The sequence below is a fragment of the Caenorhabditis remanei genome, chromosome V (genome assembly GCF_010183535.1).
Source record: "Caenorhabditis remanei strain PX506 chromosome V, whole genome shotgun sequence".
NCBI lineage: Eukaryota > Metazoa > Nematoda > Chromadorea > Rhabditida > Rhabditidae > Caenorhabditis > Caenorhabditis remanei.
Window position 1 is genome coordinate 7,405,002 of NC_071332.1, and position 20,715 is coordinate 7,425,716.

A 20,715-nucleotide genomic window follows, 5' to 3' on the forward strand; every position below is an offset into this window, starting at 1 on the left:
TTTGATTTGACTGCACATGGCATGCACACGGTTTTTATAAAGAACTGATAAGATACTAGAGAAAATATGGAATCGTACCACCTATGGTTATGAGCCTTCTTTCATTTATGTTGGAAGCTCACTTTAATTTTTGTGAGAAATATTTTTTATAATGTGAAATCCCTGATACAAAACTTGAACTTGGTCAGCATATGAAAAATAAAAATATTGTTGAAAGAATCTTGTTTTTCAAACGAAAGCGAACTTGATGAATCAAGTTTTATAGGTGGAACCTGATTCTAACAGGACACAAGATTCTGTGGCAATACCGAGAATACGAGTGTAGCTAGTGACCGAGGCACACATGTACACAACAAATCGTTAACGGGAGAGTTGAGAGAATGAAAAAGAATGACAGAAGGGAGCACGCTAGAGTGTACCTTGGTTAGTTGGGTTAGATATTTGAACAAGAAGAATGACTGTTCCGGCAATAGATTGCAGTCTTCATCTCATGACTGACATTATATATTTATTAGGATGAGATAGGAAAGAAGAAAAAACAATTACAAGTGAATAGACTGAAAAACAAAGTAATCGAATTATGGACCGCACGTTATTTCGTTCTTGGCATCTTGAATACAGGCTGTAGCTCTTCATCATCTTGATCTTCTGGCTCGACTGTGGTATCTTGGAAAATCTTCTTTGGTTGCGTCTTCCGATAAGCTTTGTCAATATACAACGGATTTTCTTCCGCGTCTTTGGCGTGCTTCAAGATACTGGCACGGACATCGGTATCCCGGAGGAACTCAGCATTACGAGCAGTTCCGATCTGTTTAGCCAAATAAGAGTGAAGACTTCCACCACTGGCAGCAACTCGTCCGTTTGCACTCTTTCCATTTATTGGCATATCCGCAGGTTTACGGAATTCAGGACGAAGCTTATTATCTTGCATACGAAGATATTTCTTGATTCTCCATCCGGTGACTTCTTTCTCTTCTCCCTCTTCTCCTCGTGGTTGGAACATTTCCAGGGAAAGTGCTGAAAAATAAAAATGAAGGGATCGTTCAAAATTAAGCGGAGCTTACGTGAAAGTACCATATCCTCGCGAACCACTTCAGACGCCCGATTTCTCTTCAATGGTTTGGTAACACATGACATAACACCACGCTGCGATATCGTCTGATCATAATACACATGAATAGTACCATCAGAAAGTCCGACTATAATTTGATTCAGACGAGGATGCCATTGGATTCGATGACAAGAAATTCCGGGGAAATCGATTTTGTAGACAAGTTCAAACGTCATTGGGTTGAAGAATTGAAGAGTACCAGGGGTGTCTTTATTGGGAGAAGACGTTCCAGTGAACACAACTTCTGCACGAGGCGAGAATCCACAATCGGTACTGCAAAATTGAAAAATTAGTTTCGAAAATGATTTCCATTTGACTCAACCTTTTGAAAGCATTTTCAAGCCCAGTTTTGACTAGGAGGGGCGCTTTTGGATTATCCAAACTCCACATCTTCAAAGTATCGTCAAATCCTCGCGACAACAGTCGTTTGGAGTCCGGAGAGAATGCAATAGAAGTAATAGAACCATTGTGAGCTTTACGAACAAGATAATTGACATTAACCTGGAAAAAAGAGAACATTTAGACATAAAGGAATGAAAAGAGGTTACTTACATATTGTGAACCGTACTTCCAAGCTTGTACTGATCCGTCATCACAACCTGCAGCAATCCATTTTCCATCCGGAGAGTATGTACACACTTGTGGGCTGACACGTTTTCCATGTGCTCCTTTCGTTTTGATAACTTTTCTGTGCTTGTTAATACACTTAGTAATGACCTTATGATCTTCCAAACTCCAAAGGCGTAAACTTCCATCGTCAGAACAAGACAAAAACTCATTTTTGTTGAGAGGATTGAACTCCACGCAATTCACAGTAGCGGTGTGTCCTTTCGTAATGTTCAGATCAACGATGTACTGATCTCCACGAACAGTTTCGGACCACTGCTTGCCGGCACGATCAAGTAGCCGAATGATGGCTTCTCCACTGGCAACTACAAGAGTTTCTCCGTTTGGAGAGAAAGCCAACGAGTTGATGACGTGGCTTTCTGCGGGCAGTAACTCTTTGTCGTGTCTCAACGACATATCCATTTTTTGGAAGTCAAACAACTTCACATAATAATCTAGTCCACCACTAGCAAATCGAACACCAGGTGGTTCCACCCGGAGAGCACTTATAGCTTGTGTACCATGACTAATTTTCGCTTCACACGCAGCCGGGATCAGCTTAATAATTGAAATTGCTTCTGTCTCATCGAAATCGCTATCATCACTGTCCTCTTCATTGTTTCGGGAAGATGATGAGGGACCAGCTTCATCATTCGTCTTTTGAAAACCGGGTGGGAGAGCTGGCATAAAATCTGCAAATTTTATATTCGTTGAGCAAAATCATATTTTAGACATACCATCATCATCATCCGACACAGCCGACGAAGAAACTCCGGATTCTGATGTTGATGAAACCGGTACAGATTGTGGAATATGAGTGGGCTCTTCCGTCTTTGGTGCATTGCTCAACGCCTGCGCCATCATCGCTTGAAGATCGAAAACGCGAGCTTTCTTTTCCGAATTCTTTTTTGAACCAGTTGAGTCTTCCATTGTCTGAAATCAACGATTCGAATTAAACGCAATCTAAATAAACTTTTTGGAGAGAATAAAGGAAAAACTGAGAAGAAGGAATGATTTTAATCGAGAAAAACATTGGAAACTATTGAGAACCTGTTCAAATACGTAAATAAAAAAATTACGAAACTTTGGGGCCGTGGCCGAACTCTCCGTTTCTCTTCCAACGCTGCAAACTTGGACCGTCAAACGGAAAATCGCGCTGAGACCTCGCCTAAAACCGTAATCTTGTAGCTTGGTACCATTTGAATTAATTCCCCATTTTTGTCTTTTTTGAAATTGCTGACGTCATCAAGTATTGATTTTTTACGTTGGTTTCCAATAGGCGGTCTTCAAGTGCTCGTCAAACTATTTTATTAGTAGTTTCATAACATTTGGCAACCACTATTTTCCAAATATAAAAATTCGCGCAATCTTATGTAATATTTCAAATCTCTGTTCATACACATAAAATATCTTTCTTATTTTCACGTTCTCTCTATTTTCTTTTTCTTCCGAGTTCTCTTTGTAAAACTACATTCGTCAATTCTATATTTTTCAGGTGATCAGTGCCTAGTAGCACCAAAAAAATGAGCGCTCCTGCAGCAGGTGCTAACGCCGGAGGCGATGACGCCGCCGATAGAAATGTCGAGATGTGGAAGATCAAGCGGCTCATCAAGAGTTTGGAGCTTGCCAGAGGAAATGGAACATCTATGATTTCTCTCATCATTCCACCAAAAGATCAAGTAGCTCGAATCAACAGAATGTTGGCTGAAGAGTATGGAACCGCCTCGAACATCAAATCGCGAGTGAACAGACTGTCCGTTTTGGGAGCTATCACATCTGTACAACAAAGACTGAAGCTCTACAACAAAGTTCCACCAAACGGGCTTGTAGTTTACTGCGGAACAATCATGACTGACGAAGGTAAAGAAAAGAAGGTCAACATCGATTTCGAGCCTTTCAAGGCAATCAACACTTCCCTCTACCTCTGCGATAATAAGTTCCATACAGAAGCTCTTCAAGGTAACGATTGTTGAGAAACATAATCATCATTGTTTCGATTTCCCAGGTTTGCTTGCTGACGACAACAAATTCGGATTTATCATCATGGACGGAAACGGATGCTTGTTCGGAACACTTCAAGGAAATACTCGGGAAGTTCTTCACAAATTTACCGTCGACTTGCCAAAGAAGCACGGAAGAGGAGGACAATCTGCTGTTCGGTTTGCTCGTCTTCGTAATGAAAAGCGTCACAATTACGTCCGTAAAGTAGCTGAAAATGCCGTCGAGATGTTCATCAAAAACGACAAAGTCACAGTTGCTGGACTCATCCTTGCGGGTAGTGCTGATTTCAAGACTGAACTCGGCCAGTCTGATATGTTCGACCAGAGACTTCAAGCTAAAATGATCAAAACTGTCGATATTGCATATGGAGGTGAAAATGGTTTCAACCAGGCTATTGAGCTGGCTGCCGACACTCTCGCTAGTGTGAAGTTCATTCAAGAGAAGAAACTCATCGGAGGATATTTCGACGAGATCAGTCAAGATACCGGAAAGTACGTTTTCGGAGTGAAAGATACTCTTGCTGCTCTTGAGATGGGAGCTGTCGAAATTCTCATCTGCTGGGAAAATTTGGACATTATTCGATACAAGATGAAGAACTCGAACAATGAGGATATTCTTTTGAATTTGAGACCCGATGAAGAAAAGGACAAAACCAATTTCACAGATAAGGAATCCGGACAGGATATGGAAATCATCGAGACAATGCCTCTGCTGGAGTGGTTCGCAAATAACTATAAGGTACACTACTTTGATCTGAAGATTTTTCTGATTACCCTGTTTTTAGACTTTCGGAGCTGCTCTCGAAATCGTCACAGACAAGTCTCAAGAAGGAGCTCAGTTCGTTCGAGGATTCGGAGGAATTGGAGGACTTCTTCGTTACCGAGTGGATTTGGCACATGTCGATATAGAAGACGAGCTTGACAACATTGACCTTGATGACTATTGATCACGGGCGGCAGTAGTGAGCCATTGGGCGCCATTCTCTTTTCTTTTTTTATTTAAGCTTGTAATTTCTCTCTCTTTTTTCAATCTCTTCATAAACAATCCATCCTCTTATAATGCTAATATTATCTCCCCATCATCATTAATTTCTAATTCCCATATTGCACTTGTTACTACACTTTTCTTATTCCATTTCATCGAGTTGGCGCCCCTTGTCCCTCCCTACTGTCGTTCCGTTTGGTCTGTTGATGCTCTTAGCTCAGCTGGCGAGGCCTTAGAGGTCTGCCGGCATTCTGGAAAAGAAACGTTCCGCTCCCGGAACAATCATGCAATTGACACCATGTATATGAGGACTAAGGTAAGTCAATTTGGTTTATTATTGGTCAACAATCATCTATCACGAGCTTCGTGATCCATAGTTGAATTTTCTTCAAAATCGAAAAAGATTGTGTTCTTGTTACGACACTTGTCATCAACATTAACGTGTGTCGCTACAAAAATCATTTTTCAAACTAGTTTACACAATTGCTTTGATTGCAGGTAGAGGCACGGGCGACCCACAAACACTCGATGACTTCAACCCTTTCGCTTCCTTCGGTGGATGTTTCTACTCGCAATTCCAATGGCATTGTATTGTCGATATAATATTTTCTGTTGTTTTTTTCTTAAAAGTAATATATGGTTTGATTAATCTATAAATTTCGGTGATTGTTCCTCGACTATGTTGATTATGTTATAAAGCATTTAGAGTTATCCTGAGTTATAGAGTTTTGGTGGTTACTTTTCCACGTACAAAGTATTCAATCCTTACAACACTTCGTATCCAAGTGCAAAGTTGAATGAATGATATGGTGTGAGCGAGTCTTATCAGTCGACTTGGAGAAGAAAAAACGTGAAAATCGAGAAATATTGCGAAACTAACCGCCCGAAAATCAGTCTCGTTCTTCTTTTACTTTACACCTAATATCAAAATTTCCTTCTAAAAAAGTAACAATTTTTAGGTAGAACTAGTCGGGAATGGTGGAGAATAACACTCTAATCGTCACGGGGGGTGTCGTCGTCGTTTCTAGTATCGCGATTTACTTATATCTGAAAGCCACGAAAACGTGTCCATTCTCTTCGTGCAAAAAGGTCTGTTAGACTGTTTTCAAACTCATTTAACGTTGATAATTCAGACATCAAAAGTAACTCTTGTCGACGATTCAGTCAAATATGCTTTGCCACTAATTGAAAAGTTTGAAGTCAGCCACGATACCAGAAAGTTCAGATTCGGATTGCCATCGAAAGATCATATTCTTGGACTTCCAATTGGACAACACGTTTATCTTAGTGCCACTGTAAGTTTTGTCGTGTTTTCGATTTTCTCAACAAAGTTGTACTTCAGATTGACGGAAAACTCATCGTTCGCCCCTACACGCCCGTTTCAAGTGATGAAGACAAGGGATTCGTTGATTTGATGATCAAAGTCTACTTCAAGAATACCAATGAAAAGTTCCCAGACGGGGGTAAAATGAGTCAGTATTTGGAGAGTCTAAAAATCGGAGACACCATCAACTTCCGTGGACCACAAGGAAACATTGTCTACAAGGGACACGGAGTGTTCAGTTTGCGTGCCGATAAGAAGTCCGAGCCAAAGACTCGAACCTTCACGAAACTTTCCATGATTGCCGGAGGAACTGGAATCACACCAATGCTTCAAGTCATTGCCGCTATCCTTCGTGACCCAACTGACTCCACACAAATCAGACTTCTGTTCGCTAATCAAACAGAAGATGATATTTTGTGCAGAAAGGAGTTGGATGATCTTGAGGAGAAGCATCCAGCACGTTTCCGTGTTTGGTATACTGTTGACAGACCACCAGCAGTTTGGAAGTACTCATCTGGCTTCATTAACGATAATTTGATCAAAGTATGTTTTTAGCCAGGATTCTGTTGTTTCCAATTATATCTCACATCTTTTTCAAATGAGAAATGTCTTATCTTTCAGGAGAACCTCTTCGGACCGGGAAGCAACTCTGCTGTTCTCATGTGTGGACCACCACCAATGATCAACTTCGCCTGCACTCCAAACCTTGATAAACTCGAATACGACCCATCCAACCGTCTTCTTTTCTAAATGATTTACTTACCTCTGGTCATTACTTACTATCTGTGTTAATTAGTAGATTTATGATTCTAAATCAGTTTTCTGTTTCTCGTGTCAAAAATAAATATATGCTTCCGATTGCTAAAAAAAAAAGTAGAAAGCAACACAGGAAGAAGAAGTATCAAGAAATCGAAAACTCGAATTCTTCTTCCTCGAAATATCCAACTTCCGGAAATAAGCTCACCGAGTCGGAACGGGCTGCACGAAACTCATTCGTGCTCGCAAAATGCCGAACCTTTTGGCGACTGCTTCACAAGTTGCGAATTCTTTATCGAATTTAAAAGCGAAATATATAAAATATCTGGAAACATTATGTTCTGCAAATGGAATCGATATTTCCACTTTGAAAGTGAGTTTTCTTCAATTGGCTCTGAAAAATAAGGGTTTTTAGACGGAAGGAGACTCTCACAAAATACTGGAAATGTATTTTGGAGGGCTTCCAGTTCTTGTTGGTCTCAAATATTTCTCTCATTTATCAACTCTCCGACTCTTCGGGCAACAAATTACTTGTCTGAAACCACTTGGAGAAGTTGCTCCGACTCTTGAAGAGCTATGGGTTTGTGAGGGAGCTGTGAAGGATTTGGCTGGAATTGATCATTGTGTTCGACTCAAAAAGTTGTTTTTATATGATAACTCGATTGAAGATGCCACGTGTCTATCTGCTCTTACTAACCTACAGTATCTCAGTTTGGCAAGCAACAAGCTGAAAAGTCTTACGGTAATTAGCATGAACTGGATTTACAAATTCAGAGAATTTTCAGTTTATTCGAGATCTAAAAGATTTGACTAATCTCTCCCTTGCTGACAATAAAATGAAGGATTCTGGTTAGTTTTATTATTATTTTTCTCATAATCTCTTCCTCTAATTCTACAGTAATGGCCACTGCAATCTGGCCTGAAAACATCCAACACCTAGATTTATCTGCCAATTATTTCTCTTCAAACCGTGCTCTTTTTCCCTTGACAATGCTCTCATCGCTTCGATCCCTTAATATTGATCCAGTAACATCTCAATCTCATGTTGCTCCTAATCTATTCTTCGCCTGGATTGCTCATTCATTCCGGTTCATTGAATCAATAGACGATGACCCCATCACTGAATCATTTGTCTCTACCTTTCGTCCCATGATTGATACAATCTTCGCGGAGAAATTGGCGAAACTAGCAAAAGCAGATGAGAAATATCATAAAGATTTGAGAATGGTTGAGAAACATTCTGGGAAGATTGAGAATCGTTTGGCATGTCTAGCTGAAGCATTGACGGTTTACAAGGATGCAATGCAGACGAAAGATGCGAAAAAGGAGATAGTAAAGAGGGTTCATGAGATATGTGTGAACAATTCGAAAGCTGTAAAAAATATTAAAAGTGAGTGAATTAGATTGGGCCATCAGGGCTAGACTTTTTCCAGAAAACTATACATTACTCTCGGAATACATCCGTTGTCTATCCAAATATCGAATCTCTTGTGATATGGAATCTTGTCAAACATTTCAATTAAGAGAGGGAACTCCTGAAGAAATTTCATTCATAACGCAGACTCTGAATTACGGCTGTTCGATGAAAAATAGTTACGAGGTGAGATTATCTTTTTTTCTTTTATGAGACTGGATTCCAGATAATTGTCAAATCTTGTTCTTTGCTTGGAAATGTCACTAAAAATGAAACAGAACGTCTGTTTATTCTGGAGAAGGATTCAACCGAGAAGCTTTTTGATTTGAGAACTATATTCAATTTACTTGATAGATTCACGAGAAAAGACTACACTAAGCATCCAGTTCGACTTGCCAGAGACTTTGAAGTTATCAAAAAACAAGCAAAAGAGAAAACGACGATCTTCTTTATCCCACTGGTCCTCTCGAAAACAGCAACTTCTCGGGGGGCTTCGAAATTCATTGATGAAGATGGAATGTCTTCTTCGAATGATAATTTGAGTTGGCCTGATATTAGTTTGGTGGCTGTTTTGGCTGTGGAAATACAACCGATCGGGCAGTTGACAACGGATCAATTGAGACATATGGATCTATTTGAAGAATCTTATAATGAGCAATTGAAGAAGTTGAATGAGATGAATATCAAGTTGGATGTGAAAGAAGAGAGACATCGGAGAATTGATGAACCTGCTGAAACTTCGATTGAAGCAGTCAGTAATCAACAATCCAAAATTCGAAAAGTGTCCGATGTCCTTGCAAATATTAGTAATCTCACTGGAAGAGCATGTGATGAGAAGCTACCATTCGATTGGTTTACGATCAGGAATCCTCTGGAGATTGCCCTAGCTTACTTTGATTTCAAGCCAATTAAGGAGATTAGTGATATGATGGTAATTAGGATTTTATTGTTAGGTCATATAAGAAATTAACACCTTTTAGATGAGACTCACTGCTCTGGAACTTTGTGATCAGAAACTAACAAAACTCGCTGGAATCCAGGAACTTGTCAGCCTACAGTACCTGTCACTCCGCAAGAATAAGCTGTCTTCTTTGAAAGTTTGTTTCGTAACAACGCATTCTACTCAAATCATGTATTTTTCAGAAACTGAACCGATTGCCTTGTCTGAAACTTCTCGACGCCTCATTCAATCACATTGCAAAACTGGAACAATTACCAAGCTCTCTGCTTCATCTCGACTTGAGTCACAATAGGTTACAGACATTAAATTTTTGTCAAAGTTTGGGAGTGAGTTATTTGGAAACTGAAAACTCGAATTTCAAAACGAGATTCATTCAGAATGCCCGACATCTCCGTGTACACAGAAACCAGATCAAATCAATGAAAGGTGTGGAATCTTGTGTTCAACTGGAGACTTTGTTTATTAATGATAATCTTTTGAAGGACAAGAACGAGTTGGAGTTACTAAAGGTTTGATGCATATATTGATACACTTCTAGCGATTCTCATAACAACGAAAAATTCCAGACAATGCCAAAACTGACTCACTTGGATATGTCATCAAATCCGTTGAGTGCAGCAGAAGGATACAGGTCGAGAGTTATGCAAGCGGCTCATTATTTGATATCACTGGATAGACAAATCGTAAGGAAACTTCAAGTTTTCAGAGTAAAATGATGAAATTTTCTAGATTCCTTTGGAAGAACGACACGTAAACACTATGAAACAAACTACAAGAGGATTGAGTTTGGAGCTGATTGAAAGAATGTGAGTTCTTAATTTTTGAATTTGATAATTCTTGGTTTCAGATGCCCAGAGTGGAAAAACAAACGGGAGTTGATGATTTGTGATCAAAAAATTGAGCAAATTATTCTGGAAAAAGCACAAATGGAAGAGTAAGTCTACTTCAGAGACTGAGCATATTTAGTTTTCCTTTCAGACTCTCCCATATTCGACTGATTGATCTTTCCAAAAACCGATTATCAAGTGTCCGAGAAATCAGTTCTTTCAACATCACTCATCTGATTCTAAATAATAATTGTTTGAAAACAATTGCAATCACAGATGGACAATCTATTCCACCTTTTCCTTGCTTGGAAAACCTGGATATTTCAAATAATTCTATCAATAATACAACGATACTTCGTCTTGGAATCCCGCTACTTTTAAAACTAAAATTCATCAATTTATCATCAAATGCATTGTCAAGGTTGGAAGATTTCTTGGTTACTGTAGTAGTTACTTAAAGTCATTTCAGATTTGACTGCACTTTGTTCGATACTCCGAATCTTGAATCAATCGACTTGAGTAACAACTCAATAAAAACAATAATCCGTCGACCACTCCGTGCCCTCACGTCTCTCAATCTTCAGAATAACAAACTGACAACACTCACTCCGTTGTCTTGTTCTAACCTGATTTCTCTCGACATTTCAAACAATAAGTGAGTTTCAAGAATCTGAAGACTCATATCTTATATTAAATCCCAGACTAGCTTCATGTGCATCTCTGAAACCTCTTTGTGAATTTAAATCTCTGGAAACATTGGATTGTAGAAATAACTCTGTGACAGAACGGAGAGTTTATGTAGATTTTATAAAAGCAAACGTGCCATCAGTGAAGAGATTGGATGACGAACAGATGAGTAATGAGATTGAAATCACAAAAAGAAGACTCTCCCGAGCGAATGATTTGATATCGATGAGTAGAAGGAGCAGGTATCCCACTAGTTCCATTCCCTAATAATCTTCTATTGTTTCAGCATGGTCACTTCATCAATGCTATCTTGGTTTGAGAGAGAAGAAGGAGAAACGTTGGATAACGTGAAACGAGCATCCAGTTTCTTGGAGCCCAGTGCCGCAGAACCACCATTGAGACCTCGTAGACTGGAACCATTACCAGGCAGACGGAAGGCGAATAGTGAGAGTAATGGATTAATGTTATTGGGAACAAAGTAAGTTGACCACCATCATGAAATTAAATAAAAAGAAGAAGTTTTCAGGGCGGTGCAACACAGAAAGTGAATGGAGTAAAATCTAATTGTGTTGCTTAAAAACTTTTACTTCAAAAAATAAATCGTGATGATGATGATGATATACTGTTGCCTTTTTGATCCTGAATATTCTTTTTCTGTCGAACCAAGTCTCTGAAGTTCAATTCCAGTGTACTTCCTTACAGATAAACGAACAGGAAAAATTGTTACCAGCATTCATTTTCAGTTAATAAATAAGTCGCAGGATCTTAATAAGAATAGTACTTTTCATCTAAAGTACTTGTATTTGTGTTACCATTATAATTACACAGATGACTATTCATTTACAATAAAAATGAAGTTGTGTTCTTCTTTCCTACCGTTAACAGTCTCTTCAGAAGACCTTCATACCTTCAACAAGATGCCATCTACTGCATTCTCCCACAACAGACGAGAGAGTACACTAAAAGAAGAGACGCAGACAACTACGCGTCGGAGTCTCGTTGCCCGAACACAGAGAGTTTATTGACTTTCCTACTGCTTTTTCGAGCTCTTTTTCGCGGAGCTCGTGTTGAGAGCTTCCACATTTCACTGTGATCTTGAGTATAGCTATACGATAAGGAATTTTCTAGTTTAAGTTTTGTTAATAATTAATATTATGTCACTTTATTTGATGCGTTTTGAAAAGAAATAAAAACGGAAACTCAAAAAATTTGTATTTATGCAAACACCTGGGTTTTTTCATGATTTGTATTATTTGTGTGACTTTTTCTCTATCTCTCGAAAATGACGTGTCTTTTGTGCTTTCTTCCTTTATATTTTCTTCTTTCAGAATGACGATATGAAAGTTTTAAAAGGGGTTGCGTTCATCGTTCTCGTCTTTTTCTCCTCCCTTCTCGGAACAGTTTTTCTTCTTTTTCCGTTTATTCCCCTCGCGTGGATTCAACCAAAAACATGGAGAAAGATTGCCGATCGGCTTGTTGGATTCTGGTTGACTTTTCCTTGTGTGAGTTTTTTTTTCTTTTAAGTTTTATTTATAGAAAAAAAATCGCTGCAGCTCTCCGAATTCAGAAGAAAACTGCCGAATGTTTCTAAACATTTCGATTTTTTTCCACAATAAAAGTATTTAGTGTTGTCCATTTTCAAACAGTGTGGTATTTCGAATATAATGTTTTACATTTTCAGGCACTAATCGAATGGGTGTTCGGAGTGAAATTTCGAGTGACTGGAGATCTAATCGAACGAAACGAGCCGGCAATTCTTATTATGAATCATCGAACGAGGCTGGATTGGCTTTTCTCCTGGAATGCGCTCTATAAAATGGATCCCTGGCTGCTCACCTCTGAGAAAATATCACTGAAAGCTCCACTGAAAATGATTCCCGGTGCCGGATGGGCGATGAGCAGTGGATCATACATTTTTCTTGACCGAAATTTCGAAAAAGACAAACCAATTCTGGAGCGAATCGTGAAATATTACGCAGAATCTGACAATAACTATCAGATACTTTTATTCGCAGAAGGAACCGATAAAGGAGAACGAGCGACACAGCTGAGTCATGCGTTCGCTGATAAAAATGGATTACCACGATACGAATATTTATTGCACCCAAGAACCACTGGCTTCAGATTTTTACTAGATATGATGAAAAAAGGTTGGTTTTTAGTTCAATAATTCAAACGATTACATTGAGGATTTGCAGAGAATTATATAAAAAACGTTTATGATCTCACAATCGCGTACAGCGGAACTATTGTTGATACAGAGAAGAAGTTACTGGGTGGAGATTTTCCCGATGTAAGTTTTCATTATTTTGGTATTTTTAAAAACAAGATTTCTTTCAGAAAGTTCACTTAGATGTCAAAAAGTATAAACTCGATGAGATTCCGGAAGGAGACGGATGCGAAAAATGGCTCACTGATTTATGGAGTACAAAAGAAAAACGACTAAAAAAATTCTATGAAGAGGAAGAACGGTTAGAAGCGAGTGGAGATCGATTCGAATGGCCGGTAAAATTTTTTATTAGAATTTTGTGTGCGTCATTTTCCAAAATTCCTTTCAACTCGCAAAAATTCACTCATCTGGAAAAATAAATTCACCTTGATAATAATAACACGTGACACATTTGTTGTAGGAGACAACGGGTGGAATCGGATATTATGTGGCGTTCTCCTTTTGGGTTATCGCCACGTTGTTTTGGATCGGTGCCATATACTCTCTGCTATGGGTCAAGGTAAGTAACCGGTTTTTACTATAGACTTCTCCGTTCGATTCCTTTTGATTCGCATGCGATTATTTACTCGTTCGGTCATTTTCATCTCAACTTCTTTTTTTCCAGATCTATGTCACCTGTGCTGTCATATTCTACGTTGGATCACTTCGGTTCTACAATGGAGCTGAATTCGTTTTTCTTCGGTGGTTCGAAGCAAGAAGAGACAATGTAGATAAAACAAAGTAGACAGTGATTGTATTTCTCGTTGTAATACACTGAAGATTGATCACTTCCCTCTCATCGTTGATAACTTTCTCTATTCTAGTCGTTACTTCCCATTGCAAACCCCTCTGATGTAAGCCATCGACATTGTTGCTATTTCTAATTTAATTGTTTTGTTCTCAATGTTTCATGTACAATTTTCATCATTCCACAGATAAAATCTAGTTAACACTATTCCAACATTCATCATTTTCATTTCTCTTATCCAGTTTTTGAATCTGGAGTTTTTAAATACCTAAATTCTTCTTATTCATCTTCATTAATTTATTTATGGTTCAGAATGAGTTCATTAAATGAACCACCAGTTCTTGGAGCTGGGCAACCACTCGGGACTCGACTAAAAGGATGGTTTTTCGCAGCAGCTATGCTTCTTTCTGCATTTTTCGGTTCGTTTATTGTTTCCTTTTTAAAAAAATCATCAATATTTTGTTTTCAGGAGTTCTGTACATTGTCACCCCTCTTGTCGTATTATTATTCTTCAAGCCACGTCTTTGGCGACAGATGCTCGATAGGCTGGTTGGAATTTGGGTGATTATGCCGGGTGCACTGTGCAACTACATCTTCGGAGCTAACATCAGAATCAAAGGAGATTTCATCAAACACGATGAGCCAGCTCTTATCATTATGAATCATCGTACTCGTCTTGATTGGCTGTTCTTCTGGAATGCTCTCTACAAAATGGATCCATGGTTGTGCACATCAGAGAAGATTTCACTGAAAGGGATGCTAAAATACGTGCCAGGAGCCGGGTGGGCAATGCAAGCAGCTTCTTATATCTTCTTGGATAGATCCTTCGATACGGACAAAACAAAATTGGACAATATTCTGAATTATTATGCGGAAACTGAATACAAATATCAGCTCCTTTTGTTCCCAGAAGGAACTGACAAATGTCCGAAAGCAACAGAAAGAAGTCGAGTGTTCGCTGAAAAGAAGGGTCATGTTCACTATCAATACGTGCTCCATCCACGTGTCACTGGCTTCGTGCATATTGTTCAAGAAATGAGAAAAGCGAACAATATCAACTACATCTATGACGTATCCATTGGATTCGGTGATGCTATTGTTCAATCGGAAGTTGATATTGCTGCTCATGGAGCTTGTCCAAAAGAAATCTACTATCAAGTCATCAAATACCCGATCGATAGAATCCCAAAAAGTGACGAAGCTCTCGGCCAATGGCTGATTAATCTTTGGAGAGAAAAGGAAGAGAAACTCAGAAAGTAGGTGTTGGACAATTCATTTCCAATACAATTTCATGATTTTCAGATTCTACGAAATGCCACGTAACATCCGCCAGTTCCCAGATACACCAGATGGAATGGAATATGAACTTGACAACAACACAGACATGGCTCAGAAGTGGCTTATCGGTTTCTGGTGCTTCACTACTATTTTCTGGATGTTCATGTTCTTCGAAGTATCATTCAATATATGGGAACATATCTATTGAATTCATTTCAGAGTGCCTTCATGTTCTACTGGGCTGTAATTGCCTGTATCTTCTACGCAGCTGTACATAAAATCTACGGAGGTCTGGAATTCCTCGCAATGGATCGATTCAACGCATCAAAACAATACGGAGTTGTCGGACAAGACGCTGAAGTTCTCAATACCTGAAATGTATCTAAATACTAGTCCTTTTTTTATTTCAATCGTGTTTCCCCCTCTTGTATCCGTGTATTCAGTGCTTGCCATCTCACTTCTCGTCTATTCTACTACGCATACTTGATCAAATTTCACTGAAATCGATTGTCCACTGATGATTAACAGAAATCAAACACTATGCATGTATTTGAACTGGAAAATTCATGAAGTTTTCAAAAAGAAAAGTGTTCAATTCAGAATCAGTTTTCAGAAAACCATCCTACTCAACAATGAGCATTGCTTTCTCAACTTGTCTTCTCTATTTTTCCGAAAACAAAACATTAAAAAGTCGGGAAGGAAATGATCGCGATGCACATTGAATTCCAAATATTTGCTCATCATGTCTCAATTTCTGTTTTCTTTTATGTTTTTCCCTGTTTTCTTCCCCTTCTTTCTCTACGTTTTTGAATAATTTCTAAAGATTATTTTATCACTTTTCGAAATGGTCAGTAACATCTCCATCTCCTCCCTCCTTTTCTTCTTCCAAATCACACCTTCTCTTCCCCAAAATTGTCGTCTCGTCGACCCTAAACTTTCGTCCGAATGCAACACCAAAGTGTCCGTCGTAATTTGCATTTGAATGCCTCGACTGACCACTTACACTTACAACTAGCTGACTGATGCAAAAACCGTTCTTTTCTTTCCGATTTTTGTGTTAAATTAGTTTTCGAGTGATAAATGAAACTTGCTGAAAATGAGATTCGGGTGACAAGAAAGAAGAAGTGTAGACTAGGCTCGTTTGATATGAATTTTGTTTCGATTCAGTTCTATCGAACTCGGTTTTAGATTGGTAGTGAAACAAAACTGGAATTCTATCAGACTATAATGATCATAACCAAAACTTGAAAAAATGTTTGTTTTAGAGTGAAACATTCAAGCAATGAGTTCTACAGTACTCCTCTACTCTAGGAGCACTATAAGTCTGAAATTATTCCTTTTTCTTGAAGCCTAATCACTTTTTGAAAATAAAATTCGTAATACTCCGTTATTTTGTATCCCATAAAATATAAATATACGTGCTCTTCCTATAGCTACCTGGATCTATTTCTTCTCATTCATTTTATTATGTTCTTCTTTCTTTTATTCGTTTTCTTCTTCTTCTTTTCTCATTATCCCACCATTTTTTGTATGTATGTTCGTTGTTCTGGACAATGGTCAAAAGTAAAACTGGGAAAAGAGAGGAAGAGAGGGCCCATTGCAAATGAAGAGAATTCGAGGTGACAGCCGTTCCTCTTGTCTTCTCCAATAGACCGAAAGGTACTCTTTTCTTTTCTTCAGTGGTCATTTATTTATCAGTGAGTGACACTGACACACTCATTTCTCTCCCTCTTTCTTTCTTAACTCCACCCGATGTGCCGCCGACACAATCACTGCAAAATACATACGTTTTTCTGTTCTCAATTGTTTTACGATAATTACTTTTTGAAATTATGAGAACCAGTTTGCAGGGTTTCTGATGAGTTCAAAAAAGGCTATCCCGGAATTTCTTGAATTGTCATTTTTATACCTTTTTGATGTTCTCTGAGAAATGAGACAAACTGTGAAAGTGTTTCAAGAACACTTGAAACTTCAATGTTTCAATTTTCAAAAAATCCTTCTTTTTATTAGTTTGCCCGAACAAACATAAGAAGTAGATCGAAATTTAACTATTCTATTGTATTCTTGCTGAAACTCTTAATTTTTCCTACTGTGATTGTGGATAAATTGCTATTATCTCTGAGAACTCAGGTGATAAATCGAAAAACCAATTTGGTTTTGATTTGAAAACAACCTGCCAAAAATCTCCCAGTTGCACTTTCTATTAGGTTGGCAAGAAAGTTTTTGTGCATGTTTTGTTTTGAATGCTGTCAGATAAATTACAAGAATCAAAACCAACTCCGCATACCATTTGTTAGATAAACTCTCTGTGATTCTGATAGCAGTCAGGAATTCCCCCCGACGCTTCTCTTCTGCAAGAGAAATGCCTATCTTTATTCTTGACCGACAACTCTTACAGCAATATTTTTATTTCCGCTTTCCATCTAATACCAAAATTTCTAAATTTGTGCAACCAACAGGAAAAGTTTACAAGGATGAATTCTTCTTTTGGCACACTATAAGTAATTAAGTTTCCAACTTTGAGAAATGCGATTTTTCTGTGGTCGAAGTACCACGTACTAAAAGTGCATATGAATAGGATTTGTACATGCTGTGAGATGTAGAAGGAGAGTTTCCATCTCAATGTTCCTGTGAATTATCAATGATAATCACTACTACTTATAACACAATTGGAAACTTTTTGAAATGTGTCGGCAAGAATAAAAAAAGAGACATTGAATAGTCATGTTTTGGCCAAGATCCGCGTTCAGTGAAGGGTAGACCTGCGGCTTCGAATTCTTTCTCCTCTTTCAAACTTCAATCGACCTAACCATTTGGGTATCACTGATAGAGAGTGGGTATTGCCCACAAACTACCCCAGGGAAACTCACCGACTTGGCGTTGATCAAACGCTGGTAGACATCATCAAAAGGGAATCATACCCAAAGAAAATAATGACCCTAATGTGAAGGACCCAACACAACGTATATGATTGGAAAATGTGAAACAATAATCTTCTACTTCTGTTCTTTTTGTGTGCAAAAAATCAAAACTATACGTGAGTCTTCAGCTCCACACGGTCAAAAAGTCTGCCACCTCCAAAATGTTGCATATCCGCTAGTTGCATACCCGACAAAATATTTTCTCACCTATTATTGGAAAATAGGTTTTAATCATGCAAATTAGAGCTCGGACCTTCTTCTAACGAATTACTATAAGTTCGGGGTAATTCAGCGCTCTGCCGCTGAACAGGACTTCGATACTTGAAGTCAAGTCGAAAAATGGGTGGAAGTCTATTTTGCCTCGAAACAACCGGAGATCTGCCAGGACGATATCGGGAACATACCCAGTAAATTGGAGACAGTTGTGGACTAAGATGGTTACTATGTTTGGTATTTGGAATGCTTCCTGTTTGAGTAAAAACAACTTGAGTCATGCACAAAAACTTTCTTGCCAACCTAATATTACAGTCTACAGTAATTGTCTGAGAACCTGAAAACGATGTATATATATTTTTTTTTGAGGTTACTGTAAGATCAGAAAATCTTCAACATTTCAAAAACTATCAGAATATCAAAATTTACACCAGTTAAAAGAATCTGTTCAATAAAAACTTCTGAATCCAAAAAAGGAGCGAACACACTTGATTCCAATAAAAACTACTGTTCAAGACCGTTCCACTTGACCTATTTCTCAGTCCACCACCGTTTGTTCTATCTTGGATTAAAAATCACTGCTAATGGTCAAAAAGTTCAGATTCTGTTTAAGGATTCTGAACTTTTCAACTACTGAAATTTCAGTTTTGCTATACATGAAGTCAGTTATCCATCTAACTTGAATCTCCCTACAAACTAGAATTTCCAGACAAGAATCTGATATTGAAAACACCACCCTCACTCGTGAATATTCCATTTCGCTCTGTCCCCCACTGTGTTCTATTCCCTTCTTCTTCTTCCTTTTTCACGCCATGGCGCCAACCCCCCGCCAAATTCAAATCGTCCTCCCTGTCGACTCTTTGACTGTCTGTTCTCTCTTTCCAATCACACTATTCCTATTTTCATTCCCCAATTCTCCCTACCATTTCGTTTACTCTACTTCAGTATCTTTTCGTTCCGTTCTATTTTGCTTTTTCTTCTTCTTCTTGCCTGCCAAATTCCATTACTCTACAGTCAATTTCACACGTTTCCATCCTTCAGACCACCTATCTTCTTCTTCATTTTTTTCCATTTTTGTAAAAGACCTTTTGATGATTGATATCTCCATTTATCAGTTCCTTTTGTCGGTCCCGTCAAGCTAATTGATTGCCAATCACTGGTGTCGGTGTCACTGACGAAGACAAATCAACGAATTAGCGGAAATAGTTTGAAGGCAGTCTCTGTCTGTGTGATCTGAATTGATTGCAACAAGTCCTTTTTTCTTTCGAAATATCTTGGGGCGACCTAGTTGTAAGGTGCAGGTTCAAATTTCAAAATTTCGGTGATTTAGAGTCCGAAATGTCAGTGAGTTGACACGGGACAGATGTATCTACATTGTCTCAATCTCTATCATATTCAATTGTCTTTTCTCTTGCCGGCACCTTTCAAACAGGTGTCCGAGTACCTGTTGTTACTTCTGGCGGAGAGGGTTCAGATGGATTTATCCCAATCGGATCATGTTGCATAATCGCTTTTATTCAAATTTTGTCAGGCGAGTGTCAAGATTTTTTCCATAATCGTAAACTCAGAATCTGTTTTCAAACTTGAATTCTCATTATTCAAGTTACTGTATAAAGTTTTGCATCTTGATTATTTTGGTGATCAGCCAAAATCTGAGAGCAGATTCAGAATCCCGACGGTTTCACCTTCCCCAACTATCCAATATTGTGGTGACTGCTGCAGTTTATCTGATTCTCCTAACGAGTATCTACATTTTTTCGAGAATTTTCATGAAATCATTTTATACGAAAATATCCTCTGAAAAATAAGAGCATTTGGTTTCAATATTTTTATATCTCTTCCAACTGACACGCAATTTGTCGGACCCTTGTCTCTTTGTCTTTTATCTCTTCGTCTCAAATGTCAAATTTTTGCATTCAGTCCTTTGTGTCTTCTCTCTGTGTTGTCCACTACTGGCGGGGCCACGTTCTTAGATTCTTTTCTTACACTCTTTCCCGGATGATCTCATGCGATTTGATGGAAACCATGAGACATGCGTTTCTGATCCGAATCTCTTTCTCTCTATACAATTGCGGATTGCCACTTTGCGTGATTTGCACTTTTGTTTGTTTTTGCAAAAAAGTGTGGGAAGGTATACGACATTTGTTTTCTTAGGTTGAATCGATTAAAACTCTCTCTTGTTATGGCTTCTGATTTTTGGAAATCGAGCTCATAGACTTTCTCAAGTTAACAATCATTCATTCAAAACAAGACTGCTTCTGAATCCAGTTTTAGAACATTTCTAGCACTGAATACCTGACAGTCCGAACCTCAATACATTTTTGTGCAGATCACCCAATACCCCGACTAGTTGGCTTCCAACCCTACAACTACTACCACTATCCTTTACACGCTCTCATCGGTGCTCATGCTCAAAAGTCGATAGAAAAACAATACCTCTCTCCATCTGATTTCCTTCCCCGCAAAGACTTCTCCTCTCTGCTCCAGCTACCGTTTGCATAAGGTTTAACACGAAAATTGCGCATTTCTCGCGCATGTGCGTGAGTCTATCATGACGAACAGACTGCAAGTGAATCGCCTTTTGAGTTCTTAACTCTTTCTATAGTGTTTTCATCCATCTCCAGAGTAATTTTTGTTCGTTATTTTTCCTAATTTTCCACTTTTCCATTTTGATT

The 20,715-nt window shown here is 38.5% G+C and overlaps 7 protein-coding genes across 7 annotated transcripts; 5 read left to right on the forward strand and 2 right to left on the reverse strand.

The window, feature by feature from the left end:
• Positions 1-592: 592 nt before the first annotated feature.
• On the reverse strand, positions 593-2,647 carry GCK72_017923 (uncharacterized protein; the record flags this gene model as incomplete). Its single annotated transcript, XM_053732312.1, has 5 exons — positions 593-1,017; positions 1,065-1,384; positions 1,434-1,612; positions 1,664-2,409; positions 2,455-2,647. 5 exons carry the CDS (start codon positions 2,645-2,647, stop codon positions 593-595), a joined length of 1,863 nt encoding a protein of 620 aa, XP_053581225.1.
• A 593-nt stretch (positions 2,648-3,240) lies between these two features.
• Positions 3,241-4,664, forward strand: GCK72_017924 (uncharacterized protein; the record flags this gene model as incomplete). Its single annotated transcript, XM_003112513.2, has 3 exons — positions 3,241-3,676; positions 3,723-4,456; positions 4,503-4,664. 3 exons carry the CDS (start codon positions 3,241-3,243, stop codon positions 4,662-4,664), a joined length of 1,332 nt encoding a protein of 443 aa, XP_003112561.1.
• Positions 3,393-6,479, reverse strand: GCK72_017925 (uncharacterized protein; the record flags this gene model as incomplete). Its single annotated transcript, XM_053732313.1, has 4 exons — positions 3,393-3,493; positions 3,640-4,471; positions 5,218-5,324; positions 6,305-6,479. 4 exons carry the CDS (start codon positions 6,477-6,479, stop codon positions 3,393-3,395), a joined length of 1,215 nt encoding a protein of 404 aa, XP_053581226.1.
• On the forward strand, positions 5,678-6,776 carry GCK72_017926 (uncharacterized protein; the record flags this gene model as incomplete). Its single annotated transcript, XM_003112574.2, has 4 exons — positions 5,678-5,791; positions 5,836-5,997; positions 6,045-6,569; positions 6,648-6,776. 4 exons carry the CDS (start codon positions 5,678-5,680, stop codon positions 6,774-6,776), a joined length of 930 nt encoding a protein of 309 aa, XP_003112622.1.
• Positions 6,777-7,032: 256 nt separating this feature from the next.
• Positions 7,033-11,764, forward strand: GCK72_017927 (uncharacterized protein; the record flags this gene model as incomplete). Its single annotated transcript, XM_053732314.1, has 15 exons — positions 7,033-7,155; positions 7,198-7,524; positions 7,568-7,631; positions 7,681-8,172; positions 8,475-9,127; positions 9,177-9,293; positions 9,340-9,483; positions 9,535-9,666; positions 9,724-9,840; positions 9,887-9,963; positions 10,136-10,405; positions 10,454-10,639; positions 10,686-10,913; positions 10,958-11,149; positions 11,566-11,764. 15 exons carry the CDS (start codon positions 7,033-7,035, stop codon positions 11,762-11,764), a joined length of 3,321 nt encoding a protein of 1,106 aa, XP_053581227.1.
• Positions 11,765-12,008: 244 nt separating this feature from the next.
• Positions 12,009-13,625, forward strand: GCK72_017928 (uncharacterized protein; the record flags this gene model as incomplete). Its single annotated transcript, XM_003112444.2, has 6 exons — positions 12,009-12,173; positions 12,353-12,821; positions 12,870-12,964; positions 13,012-13,176; positions 13,302-13,400; positions 13,506-13,625. The coding sequence occupies 6 exons, from the start codon at positions 12,009-12,011 to the stop codon at positions 13,623-13,625; spliced, it is 1,113 nt and encodes a 370-aa protein (XP_003112492.2).
• Positions 13,626-13,941: 316 nt separating this feature from the next.
• On the forward strand, positions 13,942-15,281 carry GCK72_017929 (uncharacterized protein; the record flags this gene model as incomplete). Its single annotated transcript, XM_003112503.2, has 4 exons — positions 13,942-14,047; positions 14,098-14,884; positions 14,931-15,081; positions 15,126-15,281. 4 exons carry the CDS (start codon positions 13,942-13,944, stop codon positions 15,279-15,281), a joined length of 1,200 nt encoding a protein of 399 aa, XP_003112551.1.
• Positions 15,282-20,715: the final 5,434 nt, after the last annotated feature.